This window comes from Aotus nancymaae, unplaced genomic scaffold (genome assembly GCF_030222135.1).
Source record: "Aotus nancymaae isolate 86718 unplaced genomic scaffold, 86718_ANA_hifiasm-v0.15.2.pri h1tg000007l, whole genome shotgun sequence".
NCBI classification, from domain to species: domain Eukaryota; kingdom Metazoa; phylum Chordata; class Mammalia; order Primates; family Aotidae; genus Aotus; species Aotus nancymaae.
Window position 1 is genome coordinate 65,616,791 of NW_026988418.1, and position 27,951 is coordinate 65,644,741.

General features: G+C 43.1%; 2 protein-coding genes across 3 annotated transcripts in view; both read right to left on the reverse strand.

Moving 5' to 3' along the window:
* Window positions 1-17,115, reverse strand: part of GNAI3 (G protein subunit alpha i3) — a 46,159-nt gene extending 29,044 nt beyond the window's left edge. The window contains exon 1 of the mRNA XM_021671937.2: window positions 16,916-17,115. Coding sequence (XP_021527612.1) covers window positions 16,916-17,033 — 118 coding nt within the window. The 5' untranslated portion in view covers window positions 17,034-17,115. The remainder of the gene's footprint in view (window positions 1-16,915) is intronic.
* Window positions 17,116-18,472: 1,357 nt separating this feature from the next.
* On the reverse strand, window positions 18,473-26,533 carry GPR61 (G protein-coupled receptor 61). 2 transcript variants are annotated; one of them, XR_010341240.1, is made up of 2 exons: window positions 21,089-22,991; window positions 18,473-20,416 (listed from the first exon to the last, which is right to left on the reverse strand). XR_010341240.1 is itself a non-coding variant. In XM_012468066.2 (2 exons), the coding sequence occupies exon 2, from the start codon at window positions 22,703-22,705 to the stop codon at window positions 21,350-21,352; it is 1,356 nt and encodes a 451-aa protein (XP_012323489.1). In that variant the 5' UTR covers window positions 22,706-23,308; window positions 26,452-26,533; the 3' UTR covers window positions 18,473-21,349. The 2 variants fall into 2 exon arrangements, 1 of the variants encoding a protein (XP_012323489.1); XM_012468066.2 differs by adding an exon at window positions 26,452-26,533 and having other exon boundaries at window positions 18,473-23,308.
* Window positions 26,534-27,951: the final 1,418 nt, after the last annotated feature.

Below are 27,951 nucleotides of genomic sequence, written 5' to 3' on the forward strand. Positions count from 1 at the left end.
AGACAGAGTCTCACTCTGTCGCCCAGGCTGGAGTGCAGTGGCGCGATCTCAGCTCACTGCAACCTCTGTGCCCAGGTTCAAGTGAATCTCCTGCCTCCCAAGTAGCTGGGATTACAGATGCCTGTCATCATGCCCAGCTTTTTTTTTTTTTTTTTTTTGGTAGTTTTTGTAGACATGGGGTTTCACCACCTTGGCCGGGCTGGTCTTGAACTCCTGACCTTGTGATCCACCTACCTCAGCCTCCCAAAGTGCTGGGATTACAGGTGTGAGCCACCACACCTGGCCATGAATGAATAAGGATAAAATAAAGCAGTGAGCTGTAACTGGAAAAGAGCTAATGAGTCTTTTCTCTGAAAAAGATTCTTTCTAGGAAACCATCACATACCAAATACCAAAAAGGCTTAAAGGGTACATGAGAAAATTTTGATAAAACTTAATTGCGATATTAGAATTTCAGAACACCTGCCTGCCCATAATCTCTTCTATAAAAATCCCTACTTCCAGCCGGGCGCGGGGGCTCACGCCTGTAATCCCAGCACTTTGGGAGGCCGAGGCGGGTGGATCATGAGGTCAAGAGATCGAGACCATCCTGGTCAACATGGTGAAACCCCGTTTCTACTAAAAATACAAAAAATTAGCTGGGCATGGTGGCGCGTGCCTGTAATCCCAGCTACTCAGGAGGCTGAGGCAGGAGAACTGCCTGAACCCAGGAGTCGGAGGTTGCGGTGAGCCGAGATCGTGCCATTGTACTCCAGCCTGGGTAACAAGAGCGAAACTTCATCTCCAAAAAAAAAAAAATCCCTACTTCCCCTCCTTAGTGGGGAATGGCCCACACAATCTAGGCCACATCCTTTCCTGTGACTGAATCAAGAATAAATACCTAACACAGGAGTTACCCTGTCACAGGCTGTTGGGGGCCTATGTGACCTAGCTCCAAAAGATGAGCAAGACCAATTGAATTATCTGAGGAATCTACACTAGGAGATACAAGTGAAAAAAACCTAGGCTACCATTATAGAGCTTCAGGCACAAGAAGGTCACAAAGGAAAAGATTCAGAGGAAGGCTGGTCTGGAGAGAAAAGAACAGAAAAATGTGCAGTGAGACTTAAAGGAGAGAGCTCACAAAAAAAAAGAGACATCTATTAAGTTAGGAAATAAAGAATGAATGGGGGAAGGGCATCTTTGTTTAACAATAAAGGTTGTCTCCTTAGTTTTTTTTTTCTAAAAGAAGAATGGATGGATGAGACCAAGGAAACAACAAAAGAGAGAGAAAGAGACAGAGTGGAACAAACAAAGGTAAGAAAAAACAAAATGGCAGAAATAGTGAAGCCAGCAAAAGGCAGAAACAGAGAAAAAACAGAGACAACAGTCTGGCCAGTCTCAGGGCTGCCTCAGTTCCTGCGGCCTGATTCTCTAGCTCTCCCTGTTATTCCCACAAAAACCTTTCTATACTGTTAATAACCTATCCACCCACCAACTTTTGGTGCTAGTTTGAATGAGTTTTCTCTTCCTTGCCACCAAAAAACCCCACAAAAAAACTTAATGGAATTGGTTTTAAGGACATGAGAATTACCTTTTTTTGCCTTTAAAACTTTAGTTTTTAATTAAATAAATATTGGATACATAAAAGGGAATACTTATAGCATAACAAAACAAAATCTGTGTACCTATTTTGTCCAGCATAAAAAATGAAACATAATCATTTATACCTGAAGCAACCTATGTGTTCCTCCCAGTATCAATTATTGTTTCATTAAATATTTCTAGAGGGTAAAACATGTAATGACAGAGGGGGAGATATATTTTAAGGGCCCTAACAACCAAGATACGTCCATAACTTACATTGCACTATATGGTTTGTTCTGAGTTTCACATTCTTCACCAATTACACACAAGGACATAATCCTATCATTTTACAAGCATCATAAAGCAGAAAGCAGAAATTTAATTAGGCATTTTACATTCATAAATCATCTAAGGAAGTATTGGTTTGAGGTTTTTTTTTTTAAAAAAAAAAGGCAGCTCACTCAGCTAAGCAGCTCTCCTCAAAATGTTATCACTTAAAGGGGGAGAATTAAGTAGAGTTCCTTCCTTCCCTTTGAACGCTTAAGGGAGCAGTCATTTGTGAGCAAGGACAGGGCTCATCCTCTGGCTGCCTGGTTTTGTTTGTTTTTTGAGACAGCGTCTTTCTCTGTCACCCAGGCTGAAGGGCGGTGGCATGACATTGGCTCACAAAAACCTCTGCCCCGCCCCCAGGTTCAAGCGATCCTTCCACCTCAGCCTCTGGAGTAAGTGGAACCACAGGCACATATCACTACACTGGCTAATTTTGTATTTTTAGTAGAGACACAGTTTCACCACGTTGCCCATCTAGTCTCAAACTCCTGAGCTCAAGCGATCCCGAGGTACTGGGATTACAGGCGTGAGCCACTGTGCGCAGCCTCAGTGTTCTAACTTTGGCCTTTGGTATGTTTCCCTTTACTTCTTTGAAAGCAGGGCAGCAAAAAGCCATTTTGATGCTAATATTAAATTATACAGTATTTATGTAAGACATGACTGAAAACTATCTTTTATTTAGAGTAAAAGGAAACAGAAATGACACAAGCAACCACAATGCACAAATAATCCAAATATTTCATTTTAACCCATACAAATAATTATTCATTATACTCCAGACGTCCTCCAAAGTTAACTGCAATGTTAAATCATTTGTCAAAACACCTATATCCCCAAATTTTACAATTTTGGGATTCAAAAATGTTGAAATCATATCCCTCCCTAACTAGGGTCCTCTAACATTGATAGCAGCATACTGCATGTTTCTACAGGTATATTTAATCAAATACAAATCAAACTACACTCTTAAAATTCACCGGCAAACACTACAGACTGAGCTGCCAGATAAGGATGCCTACAATTTCAATTTCCTTTACTATAATAAATGCTCACCAAAGCTATTAAGCCAAAATCCAAAACAGTCTGAATTTCATATATGTATTTACTTCACTTTTGTTACAAAACCTTTTGTTACAGCATGAATTAGTGGTGGAATGGCAAAAAAAGGCAGGTAATAAGAAGGTGAACAATGCAGTCTCTGGATGAGTTTCCCTAAATTTTACACACACACACACATACACACACCTTGGAATCCACAGGGGATTGGTTCCAGGACTGCCCCTCTGCCTGCCCCGCCAGGATACCAAAATCTACCGATGCTCAAGTCCCTTACAAAAAATGGTGTAGTATTTGCATATAACCTACCCACATTCTGCTGTACAGTTAAAATCCTCTCTAGATTACTTATATCTAATAAAATGTAAATGCTATATAGTTGTTACACTGTATTTTTTGTATCTTTGTAATTTTTCCCAATATTTTTGCATGCCACTGGTTAAATCCAGATGCAGAACCCACTCCCTGTGTGCATACATTGTATGTATATATACACACATACATTCATATATACACATATATACATAATATGGCTTAAAATACAGCTACCGAAAAAAATTCAGATAAACACTCTCAAAATCCTCTGCAGACCTTTTCAGGCTCACCTTCTACACCCTCCTGTACCAACTCTTCATTCCAATCAAATCTATTTGCTTACTCACATTCTGAGTCTTTGTGTTTACTATTCCCTTTGTCTGGATATGCTTCTCTCCAGCCTCTGTCTTAAGAGTTCCTATTTAACTTTCATCCCTGCTGCTTGCTTGGTAAAATATTTTTAAAGAAAGAAAAAAAAAGTTGCTATTTAATTTTCAAAGCCCATTTCAAATGTTACCTCCTCTGGGAGGACTTCCCTGACATCAATTTCTCTCTTCCTCCTCCTCCTCCTCCTTACAAAATTGGCTATTCCTTCTGTAATCACATTTTATTACCATTGTTTACTTGCATATCTCCCATACTTGAACTGCTTAAGAGTTCTATTTCTCATTTATATCTCCAGGCTAGAAAAGTACCTGCTCATATATAAGACAATCAGATCTATAACCATAAATAAGTTAATAAATGATCCTCCCACTGAACAGTGCAACACTGAAAACCAAAAAGCTCAATAAAAAGTAGCCTTAACTAAATACAATGGTGTATCCTGGATTGGATATTAGAGCAGAAAATTAGCAGGAAAACTGCTGTAATCTAAATAAAATGTGAAGTTTAATTAACATTAAGGCACCAATAGTAACCTCTGAGTATTTACAAATGTACCATAGCTATGTAAGGTATCAACATTAAGGAAAAACAGGTGTAAAGTATATGGACTCTGCACTATCTGCAACTTTTCTGTAAATCTAAAATATCCAAAATTAAAAGTTTATTTTTTAATTTTTTTTTTGAGACGGAGTCTCCCACTGTTGTCCAGGCTGTAGTGCAGTGATGCAATCTTGGCTCACTGCAATCTCCGCCTCCTGGGTTCAAGCAATTCTCCTGCCTCAGCCTCCCGAGTAGCTGGGACTACAGGCATGCACCACCATGCCCAGCTAATTTTTTTGTATTTTTAGTGAAGACAGGGTTTCACCCTGTTGGCCAGGATGGTCTCCATCTCCTGACCTTGTGATCCACCCATCTCGGCCTCCTAAAATGCTGGGATTACAGGTGTGAGCCACCACGCCCAAACTAAAAGTTTATTTTTAAAAATTTGAGTAGTCTAGAAAAAGTTGAAGGAACTACTTCAACTTCTGCTGAGAACACAAATGTGGATTTTAATTACAATCACAGTAAAAACAGAGTAAGAAATACACTTTTCAGCCGGGCACGGTGGCTCATGCCTGTAATCCTAGCACTTTGGGAGGCCGAGGTGGGTGGATCACCTGAGGTCAGGAGTTCAAGACCAGCCTGGCCATCATGGTGAAACCCCCATCTTATAAAAAAAAGAAAAATATATACTTTTCTTCTTAGAAGCAGAAGAAGAAAAGAAGCAAATTATTTTCAATACCCTGGAATGAACCAAAATTAAGACTGCACTATCCTATCACAGACCTCCGAACTACATTACCTACATAAGTCATGGTAGTAGTTTTATCATTGTATCAAACAAAGCCCTGTTTTGAAGTTAATGATTCCCAAGTTCTAACTTCCGGAAACACAGGGGAAAATGTTCTGTTAAAGATATGTCACTTTAAAACAACCCTTCAATAACTTATAAGGTCTTGGGCAAAACCCACTTTCACATCAGCTCTTCAAGAGCAGTGAATCAGGTCAGATGCTGGGGCTCACACCTGTAATCCTGCCACTTTGGAAGGCTGAGTTGAGAGAATCACTTGAGCCCAGGAATTAAAGACCAGCCTGAGCACCATGGAGAGACCCTATGTCTACCAAAAATTAAAAAAATTAGCCTAGCACAGTGGTGCATGCCTGTAGTCCCAGCTACTTAGGAGGCTGAAGCAGGAGGCTCACGAGAGCACTGAATAGAGAGGACTTTTGCTGTTTCTAAAAGGACTTTTTTTTTTTTTTTTAAAGAGACAGGGTATTACTCTGTCAAATTTTTTGTAGAGACAAAGTCTTGCCATCCTGCCCAGGCTAGTCCTCCAGCCTCAGCTTTCCAAAGTCCTGGGATTACAGGCACGAGCCATGATGCCCAGCCAGTACAATTTAAATATACAAACAGAGTGTATGTTTTGATCACAGCAAGGCATGCCTCAGTCAACAGCTGCCACAACTAGAAAAAATTCAGAATCTTATACTGAGCAGCAAAATAATAATTATTATTTAAAATATTATCTACTTCCAAGTTAAGCAACAAGAATTCTTTGAGATGTAAAACACTAACATCATTCAAAAAACAGATGTTTTGTATTAATATTAAAAACATTTATCCATCTGAAAACATGACTTGGCAACAAAAAGAGGCCCTAACAGAAATTAGTAATGGATCAACAAACACAATAATATCTCAGCTAATCCTTAGCTTAGCCATCTTCTTTAAACTTTCAGGTATCTAAGTCTAACTTGGAAATCAAAGGAAGTTCAATCTGAAGACTAGCTCTTCCTGAAACTTGCTTCTAAGATCACTAGACCATTATTCAGGTACAAGTCAAACAAATTTGGTCTTTTAGATACCTTTCTTCTTTGCTTAGCTCACATCAGATATATGAATTTCTGTTAAAACTTAACAGAAAGTCATGAAAAATAGGGTATTTCACTTACATAAAGCACTGTATCTATCAAAACTAGAACAATTAAACAGTGATCCTAACACAATGTTATTCAGTTCAAGCAGCTTGAATTACAGAAATGATACAGCTGATTACTAAGCAGGTAACAGGATCACCTGGATAGACAAAGGCTTAAAGATAACTTTAACTTGCTAAACACTAAAAAAGAATTATACCAAAAGACAATTAAAATTGGAGGGGAAGTCAAATACCAGAGTGATTTCTTTTCTTTGTATTTTCTTTTGAACATTTACATTGGGGTACTTCATGAATTTATGTTTTTTAGGTTTTTAACTTCAGTTTTTAACTATCTTCCTAACCAGCTTTATGATGTTCTAATTTCAATCAAACTCAAAAATAAGAGACATAACACAAAGACAGTTCTCTTTATAACTTGCTAAAATATTCCCGCTCTGTCACCCAGGCTGGAGTGCAGTGGCACAATCATGGTTCACTGCAACCTCCGCCTCCCAGGTTCAAGCAATTCTCCTGCCTCAACCTCCTGAGTAGCTAGGATTACAGGCGCTCGCCACCATGCCTGGCTAATTTTTTGTATTTTTAGTAGAGATGAGTTTCACCTGCTGGCCAGGCTGGTCTCAAATTCCTGACCTTGTGATCCTCCTGCCTCAGCCTCCCAAAGTGCTGGGATTACAGGCACGAGCCACTGTGCCCGGCCAACATTTCTTATTATGAGACCTGCATCCCTTCCTCCTTCCCCACTCCCTCCAACAAGCCCTATGCAACCACCATAAAACTAAAGGTAAAGATAGAGCACGGACGGCTAAAATCTATGAGCAATCTACTTTGTCAAATGTTTATACGTACTCTCTAACAAAAACTTAAGAGGCAAAATTATTTATAAGGAGCAAAATAGTGTTTTATTTCTTCCCTTACCTTTGGACAATTTTCTGCTACTCAAAAAAGTAGTAAGAAGAAAAATTAGCACAGAAAAAGCTGGGGTGATGACAATGAAGCACAGACTGAGCTGGTTATATGCATTAAAAAAAAATTCCTAAATTAAAATTAAAGGTAATTAAATTCAGGTCACATTAACTATTCTGAGTTGAATGTGTTGATAATGGGACTTTAAAATCCAGTACACTACTTCAATGTAATTTTAAATTTGGTTTTTATGTTTTTTGTTTTTTGAGACAGTCTCACTTAGTCGCTCAGGCTGGAGTATATTGGTGCCATCTTGGCTCATGCAACATCCGCTTCCCAGGTTTAAGTGATTCTTATGCCTCAGCTTCCCAAGTAACTGGGATTACAGGTGTGTGCCACCACTCCTGGCTAATTTTTGTATTTTTAGTAGAAATGGGGTGTCACCATGTTAGCCAGGCTGGTCTCAAACTCCTGACCTCAGGTGATCCACCCACCTCGCCCTCCCAAAGTGCTGGGATTATAAACGTGAGCCACCACACCCAGCCTAATTTTAAATTTGAATTTACATTCTCTCTCCCAACTTTACAAAATGATAATATTAAGAATGAACAGGCAAGTTCTCATGAACTAATGAGAAAGTAAAGCAGTGTTATGTTTAGTTCCTCCATATTCCCATGTCATTCCATTATGTTCAACATATATTTAGTGAGTGTCTACTAGGTGTTAAGTACTGTCATCTCTTTATTAAACATTAACTCTGGTCATGCCTTTAATAGAGAATTTGACCTACTTCAGTCCTTGACAGGATCACCTTATAAAACTCATGCTACCCCATCAACTCTGCTATACCCCAACCACACATGACTGGACTCTGGTGGGCACTTGACAAGGCTGGGCCAATCTAATAGTCTTTCCCAGGAACCTGGAATGGGATCCTGAGAGCCTGCATCAGAGAACATGAAGCACTTGAACTACCAGGTCAGACCATGTGAGCCACAGAAGTTGTCAGAAAAAGCCAAAGTTGAAGACTCGGGGGAGGCAGAAGGCAGGCAGGCAAAGAAGTCACAATGGTGCAGAGAAAAAGTTGATATAAAGAGGTGACATACCAGCAAAGAAGAGCAAGTGTCCATTCTGCTCTAGGAGAAATAGAGGAGAGGGTGGGGGGAGGGGGTATCAGAATCCATGAACATGCAACCTATCTGTATCAGAATCCATGTACATGCAACCTACCTGTATTTCATTTCCTACCTATCCTCGAATGTCTAACACCTATGAAGTTGCCTACTGGGTCCTTTCAATAAACCTCTTTTACTTGTGACTTGTATGAGTGGTGTTCCTATTCCTTATGGGCAAAACACTTCAGCAATATACTAGGTTCTGCAATAGATACAATGATGAGAAATGCTTAGTCCTCCTGACCTAAAAGCCCATACAGTTAGGACCAGCTAAGTATATAAATAACAATATATAAGGCAGACTATAAGTGGCATAAAAAGTACTATGAGGTTTCAAAAAGAGAGTGTCAGATCATATCCATTTCAGAACATCCGAAGTTTCACCAATGGCCAGGCATGGTGACACACACCCGTAATCCCAGCACTTTGGGAGGTCGAGGTGGGTGATCACTTTAGGCCAGAAGTTTAAGACCAGCCTGGCCAACATGGTGACACCCCATCTCTACTGAAAATACAAAAATTACTTGGGCATGGTGGTGCACACCTGTAATCTCAGTTACTTGGGAGGCTGAGGCATGAGAACTGCTTGAACCTGGGAGGCAGAGGTCGCAGTGATCCAAGATTGCGCCATTACACTCCAGTCTGGGCAATAGAGTGAAACTGTCTCAAAAGTATCACGGAGGAAAGAGAACTAAAAGTAATCATAATAGACAGTAGTGTGAGACTTTTAAAATGTATTTACTAAGAAAAATATTAAAATCCTAGGTCTACCAAAAACAATTTTTAAAAAACTTTTCTGGTCCATAAAATTAAAAAATCTGGAATCTAGTAATGACTGAGCCATAAGACTTCACAAATGACTGGTTGTAAGAGATTAGAATAACAGTGGAGTTAAAAAAAAGTGAAGTTTTCAGCCTACTGATGTTGAGAATGCAGGTACTGAAACAGGAAAGTTCACAAGAGGTAGATTTGGGGGTGAACAGTAAAGGCAAGTTCTGTACTCAATAAACTGACTTGAGGTAAGTAGCAGGATGTACCTCATTAATACACTGCGGGAGGAGCAGAAAGAGAAGCCATCTCAAGTAGGGAAAACAGATTTTTCAAAAATTCCAAGTAAAAAATTGTCCTCTAAAAAAGGAACCAAGACTCTTCACAATGTCTCAGTTTTTTCTTCCATGTTTTGAACATTCCATTTTTGCACAGTTGATTTTCCTGCATCTGTCTCTCTATATTGTTTATTCCTGGTTACAGATGAGGGACTTTTAAGAACAGAAGTTAGAGGCTGAGCACAGTGGCTCAAGCCTATAATCTCAACACTTTGAGAGGCTGAGGTGGGCGAATCACTTGAACCCAGGAGTTCAAGGCCAGCCTGAGCAACACGGCAAAAACCCAGTCTCTACAAAAAATTAGTGAGGGGTGGTGACATTAGCCTGTAGTCCAAGCTACTCAAGAGGCCAAGATGGGAGGATCATTTGAGCCCAGGACTGCACTCCAGCCTGGGTGACAGGGCAAGACTCTGTCTCAAAAAAAAAAAAAAGGATGGAAGTTAGTGGAAAAACCTGATGAAACACACACACACACAGAGAGAGAGAGAGAGAGAGACCTTGCACACGCTCTCTCTCTTTCTCTCTCTCCTTTCCCCAGGAGTATGCTGTAGGACAAACCAGGAAAGGAAGAGAGACAAGATTGGAAAAAAGGAAGTATCTGCAGAGGCAAAACAACTTCCTTTTCCTTCCCAAGAAGCTAGAGGATGTAGAAGCTCAGCACCATGCGGGAGGAATAGCATAGTGCTTCATGTTTTACTAACCATCTCTAAAAGATCTCTAGACCGGGAATCACTTTTATCAGAGACAACTGCCTAAAAACTAAAAGGCTTTTTGTAATAGTGCATGTAAGTTTAATATGCTAAAAATTATTTTTTAAAGAAATGTAGTAGCAGCGCTTATTAGAATCTTACATGCCCTGTAAATCTAGTATTAAGCACCCTAGTCTAATGGCCATCAGTCTAACTACAGGAATAGCATAGTCAGGGAAGATTACATTATTTTAATTCCTGAAAAAGACCATATTTTCAGACTGCAAAAGTGATTAATGCTTCTACATGTGGCTGGCAATTATCCCAGCACCATTTGTTGAATAGGGTATCCTTTCCCACTTTACATTTTTGTTTGCTTTGTCAAAGATCAGTCGACTGGAAGTATTTGGCTTTATTTCTGGGTTCTCTATTCTGTTCCACTGGTCTATATGCCTGTTTTTATACCAGTACCATGCTGTTTTGGTGACTATGGCCTCACAGTATACATAGTTTGAAGTCGGGTAATGTAATACCTCCAGATTTGTTCTTTTTGCTTAGTATTGCTTGGGCAATGTGGGCTCTTTTCTGGTTCCACATGAATTTTAGAATTGTTTTTTCTAGTTCTGTGAAGAATGATGGTGGTACTTTATTGGGAATTGCATTGAATTTGTAGACTGCTTTTGGCAGTATGGTCATTTTCACAATATTGATTCTACTCATCCATGAGCATGGGATATGTTTCCATTTGTTTGTGTCATCTATGATTTTTTTCAGCAGTGTTTTGTAGCCTTTCTTGTAGAGGTCTTTCACCTTCTTGGTCAAGTATATTCCTAAGGTGGTTTTTTATTTGTTTTTGCAGCTATTGTAAAAGGGGTTGAGTTCTTGATTTGATTCTCAGCTTGGTGGCTGTTGGTGTATAAGGCTACTGACTTAAATGTAAGACCCAAAACCATAAAAATTCTAGAAGACACCATTGGAAAAACCCTTCTATTCACTGGCTTAGGCAAAGACTTCATAACCAAGAACCCAAAAGCAAAAGCGAAGATAAAAATAAAGATAAACAGATGGGACTTAACTAAACTAAAAAACTTCTGAACAACAAAATAAATCAGCAGAGTACAGACAACCCACAGAGTGGGAGAAAATCTTCACAATCTATACATCTGACAGAGGACTAATATCCAGAATCTACAAGGAACTCAAATCAGCATGAAAAAAAACGAACAATCCCATCAAAAAGTGGGCTAAGGACATGAATAGACAATTATCACAAGAAGATATACAAATGGCCAACAAACATATGAAAAAATGCTCAACATCATTAATTATCAGGGAAGTGCAAATCAAAACCACAATGTGATATCATCTTACTTCTGCAAGAATGGCCATAATCAAAAAATCAAAATATAATAGATGTTGGTGTGGATGTGGTAAAAAGGGAACACTTTCACACTGTTAGTGGGAATGTAACTAGCACAACCACTACAGAAAATAGTGTGGAGATTCCTTAAAGAAATGAAAGTATATCTATCATTTGATGCAGCAACCCCACTCCTGGGTATCTACCCTGAGGAAAGAAGCTATTATACAAAAAAGATACTTGCACACACGTTTCTAATAAGCAGCACAATTCGCAATTGAAAAAATATGGATCCAGCCCAAATGCCCATCAATCCATGAGGGGATAAAGAAAATCTCTCTCTCTCTCTCTCTCTCTCTCACACACACACACACACACACACACACACGCACACAAACGGAATACTACTTAGCCATAAAAAGGAATGAAATAATGGCATCTGCAGCAACCTGGATGGAACCGGAGACCATTACTCTAAGTGAAGTAACTTAGGAATGGAAAACCAAACGTTGTATATTCTCATTCATAAGTGGGAGCCAAGCCATGAGGATGCAAAGGCATAAGAATGATACAATGGACTTTGGGGACTCAGGGGAAAGGGTGGGAGGGGAGTGAGGTATAAAAGACTATACACTGGGTACAGCATACACTGCTCAGGTGATGGGTGCACCAAAATCTCAGAAATCACCAGTAAACTTATTCATGTAATCAAAAACAACCTGTTCCCCAAAAATTACTGAAACATTTAAAAAGAAGAAAAGTGACTCATGCATTTAAATAAAAGACACAAAGAATGATAAGTGCTTATAAAACACAATGTTTTTTTTTTCCTGAGACGCAAGATGCATCCTCACATGAAATGTAACTGGCTATGAACCTTATCCCAAGTAAATGGCAAACATTATAAAGGATATAATCCTATAGGAGGATGTAATGTAATAGCATATCTACCAAAGGACAGTCTTATTCTCAGTAATAAACATATTCAGCCAATAATATGCAGAGATTTAAATATAATCAATTGTATAACATACAGTTTATTAGATGATTCCAGTTCTCTGCATGCAACTGTCTTTTTGCCATACTTCCACCAGCAAATCCCAAAGAACAAAGTATTAATCTCATTTTTTATGTTTTCTCAGAACCTACTAAAAGAAACTATCAAGAAATGGAAATTCAGAGAGTACATCATTCAATAACTTACAAAACTAAATAATAAATCCTCATTAATATAGTGGTGAGTAAAAAAAAAATGAAATAACATTTAATTTCTTTCACCACAAAAGGATATTTATTAAAATTATTTGAAGATCTTTGAAAAGAATATATTAATATAAAAAATAATCAAATAGCTGTCTGAAAAACCTCTGAAAAAAGTAGCTAAAATGGTAAGTCTCACAATCATCATCACTGATAGAACTGAATTTTTTTGCTAGGCACTAATGTGAAGCATTTCACATACATTATCTCATTTCATATTATGAAATATCATCATCCTTGCTTTACATATGTAAAAATGATTCATATGGTTAAGTTACTTGTTCTGGGTCTCAGAGCTAATAAATGGAGGTGGAACTTAAATTTGTGTGAATCCAAAAGCAGTGCTCTTATCTATTATACCAGTGCTTCCCAACCTTTGTCACATGATGTCAAATGACAAAATATCATTTTTAATCACACATTAAAAATGATATGTGTGCCGGGAGCAGTGGCTCACGCCTGTAATCCCAGCACTTTGGGAGGTCAAGGAGGGTGGATCACGAGGTCAGGAGTTCGAGACCATCCTGGCCAACCTGGTAAAACCCCGTCTCTACTAAAAATACAAAAATTAGCTGGATATGGTGGTACTTGCCTGTAGTCCCAGCTACTCAGGAGGCTGAGGCAGGAGAATCACTTAAACCCAGGAGATGGAGGTTGCAGTGAGCCCAGATGGCACCACTGCACTCCAGTCTGGTGACAGAGCAAGACTCCATCTCAAAAAAAAAGATATTTGTAAGGCTCATTGGGGTGAGCTGAAAGAGCTTGGTGAAAAAAAAAAAAATGTTCCTGCTTGCCCCAGGAGTCAAAAAAAAAAAACCAGCACACACAAAAAATTTATTTATATCATGAAATTGTGGCATGAAAAAAATACAAAGTATTACAGATGATATTAAATACTAAATTGGTATAAATTTAGTATTTATACCAAATAAAATTTTTTCAAATTACCAAATTGATGGTAGGATATGCACAGTGGCTCGAACTGGTAATCCCAGCACTTCGGGAGGCTGAGGTGGGAGGATCACATGAAGCCAAGCATTTGAGACCAGCCTGGGCAACATAATGAGACTCCCATCTCTCTTTTTAAAAATAATAAATAACCAAGTTACCAAATTGGGAATCTTAAAGAGGAAATCATACCAAAGATGTTCAAATGTAATTTCAACTGTTGTAAAAGTCTGAATTTATAAAAATGACTTAAAATTTCAATGCTATAAAAAAAACTTGTAAACAGCACACCTATAAGCCATCCTAAGCACTGAACATTGGTTGTGAAGCTCTGCATATTTTTTCAAAGTAATATAATAATTAAACACTAATTTGACATATCAAGATCTTTCTAAGAACATTTTTTTTTTTTTGAGACAGAATCTCACTTTGTCACCCAGGCTGGAGTGCAGTGGCGCCATCTCTGCTCATTGCAACCTCTACCTCCCAGGTTCAAGTGATTCTCCTGCCTCAGCCTCCTGAGTAGCTTGGGACCACAAGTGCACACCACTACACCCAGCTAATTTTTGTATTTTTTAGTAGAGATGCAGTTTCTCCATGTTGGCCAGGCTGGTCTTGAACTCCTGATCTCAGGTGACCCACTAGCCTCAGCCTCAAAAAGTGCTGGGATTACAGGCATGAGCCACCAAGCCCAGCCCTTTCCAAGAACATCTAAAGGAAATTCAAACTAAAGGTTATCAAAGGAAGAATTACGATACTGAAGTTTCTGTTAATAATCTGGCCCATACTAGCTTCTTAATTTGGTATAATTTCCATAATACCTATAATCTGTAACATTCATTTTGACCCAATAATAGCTAATCTTCATGGCTAGTACTATACTATGTGCCAAGCTGTGTTCTGCTTTACATTTTTGGCATATTTAATCCTCACAGCAATCCTAGAAGTAGCTCTATTTTCTCCATTTTAAAGATAAGAACACTGAGGTCAAGAGAAATTAACTTTCCCAAGGTTATAACTAGTAAATGGGAATTAGGATTTGAAGCACTCTGACTTCAGGACCCATGCATTAATCACCATGTTAAACTACACCCCCATATCATGTGCCAGGAGACACAATGATAAGTAGATAGATCTCAACTTAAACTAAGTTCCATAGTGATGAAGTAAAAATGGCTTGCATTTACAGCAAAGGAGATATTATCCAGGAAAAAAAAATTGTATACTGTTTTGAGTATATTTTGCTTATAGAAATAGAAGATTTTAATTTCCTATGTGTGTTATGATATGGCTCAAGCAAGAACATCTGTTTCTGTAACCTTTCTGAATTTGTGGATTAAACTTGCTCAAGAATATTTTTTAAAATCTTTCTTAAAAAAGAATGAAGTTGGTAAAAATTAAAAGTAAATATGTTCAGTACTTTGATTTTTACTTACTGCTTTTCAAGTTTCCTAAGTCATCAAGTGTTTAATTTTGTTTTTAACTAAATGCACTACGTATAAAATCCTGAATAAAAATTCTTCTAGCCATTTGGACAAGTTATACCTGTCCAAATTCTGTCTGCCTAATCCTGCTTTTTGGAAGAAAGTCTCAAAGTTTCCAACTACATTACAATAGGCTGATGTCCTGAGGGTATCTCTATTGTTCAGTGTAAATCAAATCACTCGTAGAAGATGAGAATACATCTTTAATTTCATAATCAATCAATAAAGAAATTGTTAACACCCTGAATGTCACAGTTTATATCAAATTTCGCAAAGGCACCAAGAACCAGTGTTCAATATTAGCTGGCTCAGGCTGGTTAACAGTAAATAGTTAAGGAGTACATATTATGCATCAGGGACCATGCTTATTCACCTGCTATACAGACAGTGGCAGTCTAGAACTACAGTCTGAACTTGCATCTTCTGAAAGTTCAAGTATACAAACCAGAAGCTTAAGCTCCAATACATAACTTTCCCTTTATAGTATATCCAAAAAAGCTATTACCAGAGCTTCTGCAATCTACAACTAACCAAATACGTTAACACGAAGAGACTAGCAGGGGCACTTAGAATGTCCTGGAGTACAAAATAAGTCTTCGGTTACAGTGGCACATTCTGTCCTCTGGAGCTTTATACCACAAAAATTTAGCACTTCCCCTAAAGTGACTCCTTGTCTTCAAAAATCAATTGTTTTAAAAAGTAAAGTTTTATTGCTTACAGAAACCACTACTCCTACTTATTCTCTAACAGAAATACTACCCTAGAAAATACTAATAGTTAAGAAACGTGGCTTGATTTATTAGTAAGCTAATGCCAAAATTCTTTGTATGATTTACTGAACCTCTCAAAAATTTAAAAATTCATGCTAAGTAAAATACATCTGACTGTACAAAAAAAACCACTTAAAACGACTATCAGGTAACATAAACAGTAATTCCTGAAGCCATTGGTTTTGCTTTGAAGAGGCCAAAAAGGATAACACAGCCACCAGAAGTCTACTCTTTACAGTAAATACGTCCAAGGTAACTATTCCAACTGCACATCATCTATAGCAACTGTTCAGCACCCTCCAATGTGTAATTCCCTGTCCACTAGATCTTCTGCTACAAACCTCAAATAAATCATTCTTTAAATTTCTTCAGCTCACATCATTTCCCATCCTTTTATGAAAACTGAGAAAGGAGTTATAAAACCTTTAAAATAAAAATGACAGAAAACAGTGGAAAAGTAGAGATGGCCTCTGCACCCAAGCTCTTTTCCTTATACCTGACAACTTGCTATTTAACTCTCCTACCTACCTTCATGTTCCTGGATAATACAGGGTTCCTCTAACAGTTCAAGAGACTCTCTAACAAATGTCAACGTCCTTATGTGACCATTCTGTTCCAGCCTCTATACCATCCATTCAAGCTTCCTAGCTTTATCCTGCCAAAGAACGACGACGCTCCAAACAAACCATTACACAAGCCCAAAATATACTCTATCCCGTCCTCGTTACCAACACGCTGCAACCCAATGTAAAACCTTCCCTAATATCAACTCTTCCTTTATGAACTTTTCCCATATTCCTACTGCCTCAATATCCTACCGCCCCATACTCCCAAGCTCTCAGCTAAATGCAATTCCAGCCCGGAGTCACACCCTCCACAGCCGAATTCCTGCAACCCCAAAACCCCACCCCCCTCATCACACCCTCTGGGGCCTCAGCTATGAACCCCAACACCCCGCCCCACACCCGCCACGCCCTCCAGATCCCTTTAAGGTCCTTTCCGTCGGCCCGACCAGACCCCGTTGAGGCCTTCCAAAACGCCTAGGCTCTCCCGACTACCACTCCGTCCCCGCCTCCAGCCCCTCACCGAGTAGCAGCAGCTTCACTTCTTTGGCCGCTTTTTCCCCGTCCTCCCGTAAGTTGCGGTCGATCATCTTGCTTCGCTCCACTGCCGCCTTGTCTTCGGCGCTCAACGTGCAGCCCATGGCGGCGGCGGGAGAGGGGACACGGGCCCGGGCTCACTCACACACCGCGGGAACTGCCACTCGGCAGGCTGAGGCAGCGTCTACTGCTGGGCGGCGGCCCTCTCCGTCAGCTCCCTTAGCGCCCAGGAGAACCGGATATCCGGCGTTTACGACACTTCCGGCAACGCCCCGCAGCCTTTACCGTTTAAGCCTCTCCTCTGGGAGAGAAATTGAGACCGAAAGCGGAAGTCACGGGGACCGGGCGACTGGGTTGGGCGGCGGATCAGCCGAGTTTCGAGATTCTGTTAAGTTCGCTGCCCGCGCCCAACTTGAAGCCTCGTTTACCTTTCGGCTACCTGATTTGGTAAAATGGAGAAAAACCGGGGCGTCCCAACTCATAATGCCAGTTTGGGGGCGGAGATTTCTAAATTAAAGCCTACATCCCGCGTGGGAATTTCTGCTGGGAATTTCTCGCCTGCCAGAAAACCCCTTTGATCTCTGGCTGTGGAGACCCGGGACCCCTACCCAAATGTGGGACACTGCCTCCGTTGGAGTTATCTCAGATCAGTGGAATGGGAACAAACTGCCCGGCCTGGGCCCCGTTCACATCTCACATCTGAGATTGTAACATCAACTGTGCCTAGGATCTTTTTGCCCTCTTTGGCCCACTAACTCCTCTCAAAATGTCCCCTGGTCCTTATGCTATTATGGACGTATTTCTGTGGTCTTGAGATTTGCTTAACTCCTATGCTGGCAAAAGACCGCTTGAAATCGCTAGCAGATACTCGATAACTTGAAGGGTTAAGCCTGTAGTTCCTCCATTAAATTTCCCTGCTGCCCTTCTCTTCAGTATAAGCCAGATCTTCCTACCTTAGAGTGTTAGAACTAAAACCCAAGATATGTCAACTTCAATTCCACATCCCAAAACAAACCAGTGCATCCCTGTGAATCTTCTACTAAAATTTCCGGTTGCGGTAACATACAAAAGGAGAAGTTCTAGTAAAATTTGCCTCTCAGCCCTAGTATCATCTGACACCTAAGTCCACTGTGAAAGCCAGGCTGATAGCTTCTTTCACTAATAACCCTGGATACTGCATGAAGATAGTCCTAAATTAACTTCTCAGCCAAATAAGTCCACATTTACCATACATTCTACCGAAGGGAACTCAGTCTCTAAAACCTTTCCCTGTGATTGTAAATTACTTTCTTTCTCTAATAGAATCTGAACTTTAGAATGTAAGGTTCCAACTGAGAGGTCTATGTATAGTGATGATTCATTAATTAGAAGGATTTAATTAGAGGATTAGAGCCATCTTAAACAGACTCATCCACCATAACTCTTAGCAATGCCAATTCTTCAAGGTTTGAAAAGTCCCCCAGTCATTCCCAAATGACTGTTAGAATGAAAGGGACTGCTTTTTCCTTACCAATACTTTTGGGGAAAAAGGGCAAGAGGAAAGGAAAGTAAAACCAGTATTTATTGAGTACCTATTTGCCAGGTATGGCTAAGGTGCTTCCACATCCCATCTCTCTTAATCCTCACAACAACCCTGTGAGGTAGGTAATAATGATCCCCGTTTTTACAGGTGAGGAAGTAGGCTCAGAGAAATTAAGCAGCTTTCCCAACTTCACACAGTAAGTAAGTAGATCTGTCTGACTCCAGAGTTGCCCTTTTATATCATGCCCCTGTAGGATATTGCCTGGAGACACCTGACAACAGAAAGCCTATGGTTTTCATCTAGGATTGGGAGTTACCCAAACACCAGCAGGATGCAGGAAAAAGTAACTGACCGGATGGTTGCCTCAATCTGTTGATTCTTCAGTGAGTTAGAGAGGTCAGATTTTGTCCAGGAACAGCTTTCAGAGCCAAAGATTACGTACTGAACTTTACCAAGGCATCCTGGTGACTAGAAAACTCCTGGAAGGTGAACACAGCAGAAATTGCTGGGAAAGTTCTCAGCATAATAAAAGAGAAATTTTTATTTCCTTCATGATCCACTCCTACAGGGAAAAATAAATGGCAAATGAACCCATGTATGTCAAACTCTGTAATAAACACCAGTGAGATCACAGTGTCAGGAAATTTCAGCCTGAATTAAAGATACCCTTGCTCTTAAAACTTTCTTCTTTGATGTATGTGAAGGAAGGGTTGGAGGGCAAAGTCAAAGGCAAAATAAATTAACAAAATGGCTGCCAGGCAATGTTTAATGCCCTCCCCTTCCCCCTTTTACCACATACAATCGCCTTTCGTCCTTCCATTGGACTAACACTGCCACCTGCTGGCAATGCTTTGGATCTACTAGCTGATCAGTAGTATTTGCAAGAAGTTTTTTCCCTGTCTAGGAATGATTGATTCCTCAGTATGCATTTATTTTAATAGAGAGGAAAGGTGAACATGTTATTCAATCACAAAGGATTCTCCTCCCTCTATAAACTATGTTTTTAGGGGATTTCCTCAATGTAATAGGCACTAGACTGGTATAATAGCCTAGTGATAGGAAGACAGACCTAGAAATCCTAGAAATTTTCCTAGAACACAAGGGAGAAAGTTGTTTGCCCAGTTTCATTTAACTTTTTTGCTTCATTAGAGAGTTTCATTTATACTCCCCATGCTTTCTATAGTCTGCAGGAAGCTTCCAGGTATGCATCTTGCTGCCATGGACTGAACTCTCAGAAGTCGGAGCCATATATTTCTCAAGCACATTCTGTAGTGCTTTATCAGATCTAAGTGCTTTGTAAAAATACAAGGTATCTGATCAAATTAGACTATGAACTCCTTAAAAGCAGTGACCACACACTCTGTGTGGGTCCCAGGGACTAGTGGGTGTTCAACTATTATGCACTGAATTGAACTAAAGGAGTCAATGTTGATATCAGTATAACCTTTTATCATAAAAATTATTTATTAGCTGTTTAAAGGGGAGACTATCCCACTCCTACCAGCCCATTTCCCTGTTTGATCCTCAGTAAGCCAGGAATTTGATCAAATACAGACCACACCACCCTCTGGCCCTGCCTTGACCCTTTAGTGTTACCTGATTCAATTGAGGGAAGTAGGATGGACAGGTGGTCCCAGATGGGTGTCCTGTCCAGTTTGCAATTATTCCCTCTTTGTTGAAAATACCACCACCAATACCAACCAACACAGTTCCTACAGTCTCAATCAGTGAACAGCCAAGACCAACTCCTGTGCCCTCTCTCCAACCCAGCACTGCAGATAGGAGAGAGATTTAAGTCTTTGTCACTGAAGCTAACTTTGAGAGCGATGAATGGGAGTAGGGAGGCATTTAATGGATTATGGAAACCCCACCTTTCCCATGCCCAACCTTAGTCTCTTGTACCCGATTGTCCAGGGGGCTGGAGGTGGGTCACTGCCATGAGGAGAGAGATCAGGGAGGCCAGTCCTGGAAAGAAAAGATTCGAGGTATTATTGATTAGGCTGATTACCTGGCCTCTCTGTATCTAGCCACTTTACCAATTCAGATACCAACCCCCACCCTCACCCATCTGACCCCCAGTCATTCTAGTTCTTCCTCCTAAAAGGGAGGAAAAGCCATCCTGCCTTATTCTTGTCTCTGCTGAGATCGGGCTCCACCCTTGATCTCCTGTGTGCAGAAGAGAGACAGAAAAATAGAACAGAAAGGGTTTTCTGAAAAGTGAGAGAGCGAGAGCTGCAGTCAGCTTTACTGTCTTCTACTCCATGTATCCTAATTGCTATTTTGTCTTGTTTCTGGCCAAATTCAGTAAAGGAATATACCCTACTGGTCCTCTCACTTTAAGGAAATCTCAGGTATAAAACCAAAAAAAAAGATCTGTTAACTCAAATGGAAACGCTTGGCTGTAATTTAGTTCTTTTTAAACCTAGCAAGGAAATGAGAAAACATGGGTCATTTTCTTACCTTGCTTGGGTGCAGTTACTGCCCTGGACAATTACACTGAAAAATAAAATATCCTAAATGGCCCCTAGAATAACTCCAAACCTGGCCTGCTGCCCTGTATCCTCCAACTCCTACTCTTAGAGAATTCCCTGCTTCTGGAGGCATGGAAAGTTCACTGGTTGAGAGGCTTCACCTCACCTTTGTGACCCTTTTCTCTCGTCACCGTCTCACCATACCCAGGTTCCCTCCCCCAGCAGTCCAAGATCACAGCCAAGTCCAAGACTTTTGCACACGTTCATCCTGTTGGCTCTGTTCCTGACCCAGGAAACACTAAGCAGAAGCCGTGTGCAGAGACCCCAGCCTCAGCCCTAGCCAGCTGGGAAAAGCTGATCCCACAAGGTGGTCCTTGCGATCATAACTGGTCCCAGCCCCATATCCCTCCGAGTGTCCAGCGGCCCATCATGACTCCAGCCGGGGTGAGGGGGCAGGACGGAGGTAGCTGTCTGACATGATGATGTCGCTGGTGAGTTGCTGCTCCAGGAACTCAGAGGTCTCCTCAGCTATCTGGCCTGGGATTCGAAAGTCAACAGCAGGTGGTTCCTGCTTGGGGCTGGGTAGGGGTCGGGAAACCCAGGACTCAGAGGGACAGCCAGTGCCCTGAAGGAACTGCAGAAAGTTCTCCTCAATGGAGCCCTCCCGGCTAGGCAGCCTCAGCTCCTCCTCTGGAGCTGGCTTGAAGAAGCAGACAAACTGCTTGCTGAGCTCCCCCCGGATCTGTCGGTTGAGACATCCATAGAAGAAAGGGTTGGAAGTGAAGCAAAAGTAGCCGATCCAGGTCACCACGCTCTCCACCTGCCCAGGTGAAATGGGCTGAGCGCTCAGGGCAACATAGAGGTGGAAAGAGAAGTAGGGCAACCAACAGAGCAGGAACTGTCCCCCGACAGCCAGGAGAACCACTGCTGCTTTCCCTCCCCCAAACGTCCGGTGTGGGGTGGTCTGGGGGGCCCCCGAGCTGGTGACCATCGTGGAGCGGCTGCTGAGAGATTCGGAGCGTTGCCGGGGTGTCTCCATCCACGTGGGCAGTGGTCCGTGCTGCATGGCAGCCACGCGGGCCACTCGGAACATGCTGCAGTAGACCACAAGGATGAGGAGCAGGGGCAACAGGAAGTAAAGGACAGCAAAGACCACCACAAAAAGCTGGCAGTAGGCACTGTGGCTCCATTGGAGTGAACAGCCTGGGGGGACACTGGGAGCTCCTTCCTCCCAGGAGACCCTTCCCAACACTGGCACAGAAGCCATGGCCAAGGCCTTCACCCACACACCCACCAGCACAGAGGCCACCAGCCCCAGCGTCATGCGCACCTCGTAGCGCATGGGGTGGACCACGTAATAGTAGCGCTCCACATTGATGGCCGACACCGAGAGGATGGCCAGGCTGACAAAGCACACGCTCAGGAACAAGTAGAGGCGGCAGGCCACCTCCCCAAAGAGGGCGTGGTCAAAGAGGGCAGAGCTGGAGAGCATGGCCAGGGGCATGAGGGTCAGGGCAGCCAGCAGGTCCACCAGGCAGAGGTGGAAGACGAAGACAAATTTTCGGAGGGCAGGCGTCTTGGCGATCACAGCCATCACAGCGGCATTGCCAGCCACAGCAGTCAAGTCCAGCAGGAGCATGAAGAAGAGGGCCACAGATTCCGAAGCTACGTCCCGCAGCCCCACCTCCGGGACCCCACTGGCAGTAGAGGGACCTGGGGTTTGAGGGACCCTCCCCAAAGTGGAAGAGTTCCCTGATGACTGGGGAATGGATGAGGACTCCATGGGGCCGAAAGAGGACACCCAGGGTACCTCCTGTCACAGGCCCATCCCCCATCCTAGTCCAGCGATCCTGGGATGGCGAGCCCAGGCTCAGGCTTCCTGAGTTCGTAGGGGGCACCTCCTACCGAGCCTCTTGGGCAGGCTTGTCTGTGTACAGAGCACCAGGCCAGGCAGCTGAAATGTCAGAAGCTCATATCCCTTTCTGGCCGGAGGTAGCTCCAGGGTCTGCCTTGGTGACTGCTATGAAGCAGGAGATGTGAGAGGTGCGGGAGTCTGACCCACTCAACACTCCGCCTTCGGAATGGCCTTCACCTCTTCCTTTTGCATTTCCTTTCTGCCATTCTCGTTCTCCATACCCTTCTACCCTTTCCAGAACTGGTAGCCAGGGATTCTAAATCCTCTGTCTCTCTTTCCCAGGGTCCTGCTGATCTCTGGGATAGTGCCTCAGTTTTAGTGTTGCTTATGTAAATTTCCTGATTTCTTGTCTCCTCAGAATGGCAGGAGCTGCTGGGGAGTAGAAGGAGCACAAAATTTAGTTTCTAGTCCCAGTTCTGGGCATTACTAACTCTGTGAATCTTCTGAACTTCAGTTTCCTCATAAAGCCATCTGTAAAATGAAAGGAAGAACACCTGCTTCACAACTGTGTTTCTGGACCCTGCGTGACCTGTTAATAATACTAATGACAAGCAGTAGTGTTGATACGGTGTTTTCCACATGCCAGGCCCTGTTCTCAGCACTCTGTCTATATTAACTCATTGTATTCCTCACACCACCCTGTGAGGTAGACATGACTTTTATCTCTATTTTGCAAGGGATGAAACTGAGGCCTAGAGAGGTTAAGTAACTTACCCAAGGTCACACAGCTAGTAAGCAGCAAGGGCTGGGCACCTACCCAGGCAGTCTGGCCCCGCGGCCAGTACTCTTGCCCACTGTGCCATGCCATATGTGAAGGTGCCCTCTGTGCCAGCTGGACTGGAAGAGCATCCAGTATAGTTGCTGAGTTTCAGCTGTCTCTAAAAACGTCTCTTCCTGCACTACTGGTACCTGAAAAGGGGAGCTGTGCTTTAGGCTCTTCTGACATCACTTCTCCCAGGACAAAGAGCTGCCACTTTGGGAATGTTGAGAAGGAGCAGTGAAAACAACATGTCCCTCCTGGAAGGAAATTGAGAAGCCAGCTCATCCAGCCTGCACTGTTCCCAAAACCAGAAGTCGCTTGAAAGCTGCCCTCCTCCACCCACTCATGAAATCTTCAAGGCCACTGTGCCCCTCCCATGGGGAAGGAGTTGCTCCCAACCTCCCACTCCCCAGATCCTCAAGCCTCTGGTCACTGGAGCTGACCCTCAGAGGATCCCAGACTCAAAGCCGTCTTGATTCTGGACTGTTACCACAGTCACAGAACAAAGAGCAGGGAGGAGGCGCCTGGGTAGGAGGGTGGCTAGGAGTGAGGGTGGGTAGTGGACTGTGATGGTGGAAGTGGGTGAGCATAGAGCAGAAAAGAAACTGGAAGAGGCTGGAGAGGAGGAAGTCTGTGGTTTCAGTTCCTCATTTCTCCTTATCAAATGGCAGACCAAATCTATTTTCTGTGTCTCATTATCCATGTTGAGTTTGCGTATAATTGAAATAGGTTGCCCGATGTAATTAACTATTTTTTTTTCATTTACATATACTATTCTTGCAGTCCAGATTCCCTCAGGATAGTGTGCTGAGTTCTGCAAATTAGAAGCAAAGTGCAGACATGCCAAATCTGATGGCCTTTCTGTAGGCAAGTCACAAGTTACCTAGGACACAGTTTTCTCATCTGTGAAATGGGAGGGTTGGACTGGACAACCTCTGAGGTTCCTATACATGATAACATTTTATTACTCTATGAGTTCCTGGGTTATGGAGGGCAGAGGTTGGTTTCAAGCTGCCCTTCTCCACCCACTCATGCATTCCTCAAGGCCACTGTGCCCCTCCTGTGGGAAAGGAGCTGCTCCCAACCTTCTGCTCCCCAGATCCCCAAATCTCTGGTCCCTGGAGCTGACCCTTGGAAGATCCCTGACCCAGAACCCCCTTGGCTCTGGACTGTTACTACAGTAACAGAACAAGAAGTGGGGAGGGGGCACTGAACTTGCTCAATTAAAAAACTCATCATTTCTATGGCTGCAATAAAGAGGACCACATGGCAAGATGGGCCCCACTCTCCTCCACGTTAGAGCCTTACCGTCTCACTTGGTTTTTGGTGTTTCCATGAACCTTACGCCAATCCAACTTCTAACATGCTATGCCTGCAATAGGTGCTCGATACAATTTTGTGAATTGAATCAAACTCGAATTGATAGTTGAATCCCTGCCCCCTAGGACAAACTCCAAGAACACTCAGTCAGCCAGCTGTGTGCCAGCCAAAAGACTCTCTTGTGGAAAGGGTAGCTGGGGCTCCCGGACTTGAGGAAGCCCTAACTTTGGGCAACTGCCTAGAGACATGCCTCTCTCTGGGGATACAGAAGGCTCATTTCACAGTTAGGATGCCCCAGAGACTTAGGGTCTGCAGAGAAGATGAAGAGTGGGCACAAAAGTGAGACATCAGCTTCTCATAAGAGTCTGCCAGGAAAAATGCCTGAAAGAAATGCTAGGAGAAGCATCCTTCCCCCTTACTCTCTATGCTGCAATTTACCTATCCCTTCTGCCAATGAGTGAGACCCAGATGATGTGGGTCAGAGTCCTTCCCTGGTGGCTGAAGGAGGAGAGGCCCACCATGTCTGGATGGTCATCAAGAATCCCTGACTGGGGAAAGCAGACGGTTTCCACGTGGAGCTGGAGGGATGCCATGTAGCCATGATGGAGCCCCGAGCAAGAAGGCACTGGGCATTGCTCTTTTTCATAGCCCTCTCAAGCTTGCCAGTATCTCCACAATGACTCCTAGGTGCCAGGATTCCAATTTACCTCTTAACAGACAGATCAGTGTATCTGGCTAGTTGGCATTCCCTCATTGATGAACTGGGGTTATGGAGGGGAGGGCTGTGGTGTAACCGTTTCATAGGTGAAACCCAGGGAGCCTCGTTCCTCTCCCAGGTCGTATCGTTATGCCTACTACCCCAATAGATGCTTTCCTTCCTCCACTACTTCCTTCCAACAGCACCCCTCTTACCTCCAGGACCTTTAGTCCCTTGAAGGCTTTGCCACTAGGGCCTGAGGTCTGGGCCTCTAGCAGGGGCATGGTCAAGTTACAGGATGCAAGATGTACATAAGTGCCCAGCCGAAGGCCACAGAGATGTCGGGATTCACAGGCCCCTGTTTGCCAGATACAGAGCTTCATCCCAAAGACCTGAGCCTGCCCTTCCTTCAGACAAGAACATGCCCCTCCTAAGCTAGGGGAGATTTCCAGGAAGCCACAACACCTCTCCTCAGCAGAGTTGCCCACGCCCAGGACACAGTTGCCCATCAGCCTGGATGCTGAAGGACCCATTCCTAGAATGTGGGAGACCCATCTCTATGACATGGAGCAAAACAGACGGAGAACGCTGTTTGTCTGCAGGATATGGGTACTCCTGCCGGAAGGAAATGATCAGCCCCCCAGCTCTGGGCTTCAGAGATGCCCACACCCCAATACTGTCTTTGGGATACCTGAGAGCCCATCTCCTGATCAAACTGCTCACCAGAAGGTAGGCAGGGCTGGTCCTTGGAAAGCCACCCTTCTGTGGGGATACCTCAGCACTCACCACCAGGCCTTGGGTCTGGCCCCCATTCCTGGCCTAGTCGGCAACTCCTACCTTTGCTGAGCAGTCCCGGCTCCCATGTGATAGCTCCTCTCAGCTGATGCTTCTCCAAGGCTGCTGAAGCCTGAAGCACTGCAGTGAGCGGTGAGAGGCAGCCGGCAAAGCAGAGTGCTCTGAGAGCCTCTGGGTCCTAATGGCCTCCTGCTTCCCACCCAGCCCCTTGGACTCACTTCTGGAGCAAAAAGATGGGCACCAATGTCCCAGGCAAGGTGCCCAACAGTGAGCTTAACTCCTTTCACTTCTCTCAGGCTGCCGGACTGCAACGCAAAAGTTTCATGGGGCCAGGTAATGATAGGCAGGGAGACCCTCCTGATCAGCCTGATGAAGCAAAAAAAAAAAAGTACATGGAGTCAGAAAATCCAGGTTTAAGGCCTGGCTATGGCACTTACCAGCTGTGTGACCTTGGGCAAGTTACATTTGGCCTTGGTTTCTTAGCGGTTCAAAGAGAAGATAGGAGAGATGCATGGTTCTGTATGACATCAGAACCAAGGTGATGATGCAGGCAGGTTGGTGCAGACCCAGGGCCCCAAGGCTTAAGCCAGGGAGGCACTGAGGCCCCAGGTGATGGTCCAAGGTTTGGCTCCTTTAGAAGCTGCCTAATGTGTATGGGGGACAGGCTTAGGAGCAGCACTCAGGTTTGAAGGGCAGCTGGAGACCTTGTCTTAATGCTGCCCTTGCCCCGCAAAAAACACATTATTATTATTTGCTTAGGTTGTATGTTTATTGGAGTGGGGCTGTGAAGGCTGATGGAGATTGGCAGGGAGGGGGCAGGAGGATCTAACATCCCCCAAGCCACAATGGCACTGCTCCCTGAAGGAGGCAGAGTAGGAGCCAGGGACTCAGGAATGAGACTTGCCTATCCAGGGACTCCTTCTGCCTCTAAGAAGAAAAAAGGGAATTCTGGAATTGTTTACCAGACCTACCCAGAGAACCATAAGAACAATGAGTTACCAAGGCCCCCACTAGGACAGGTTGGCTGCCCAAGGCCCCAGGTCAACCACAAAGAGGCCACTGACCCACCAAGAGCCAATGCAGCAAGTGCCACTGTCACCAGCCACCACTTTTTGAGCTCTTATGAGTGCCAGGCCCTTTACATACAGTTTCTTCAATCCTCACACCAATCTTCAAGGCAGCTATGACTTGCCCTATTTTACAAGTGAGGAACCAGTGCCAGAGAGGAAAAGTGACTTTCCCCAGATCAAACAGCTAATAAGTATCAGAGCCAATATTTGGACCTAGATCTGTTTGAAGTCCAAGTATTTCCTCCTCCTTCTCCCTTGGTTCTGTGGCCTCTCCAGTGGCCTGACATAAGACTCTGGGCTACAGCCCTAATAGGTATCTTCATAAAAGTAGCCGTCGCCTTCCAGAAAGTCCAAAACAGACACCAAAATGGGGCATACCTGAGTATAAGAAAATCAAATGGAAATACCAAAGTGAAAACTTGTAGACAGCACAGTGATTTTTACCAAGCCCTATGCAAGATTAATTTGGCAT

Coding starts and splice junctions, on each gene's coding strand:
- GPR61 (XM_012468066.2), bottom strand. CDS start 22,705: ATGGAGTCCTCATCCATTCCCCAGTCATCAGGGAACTCTTCCACTTTG.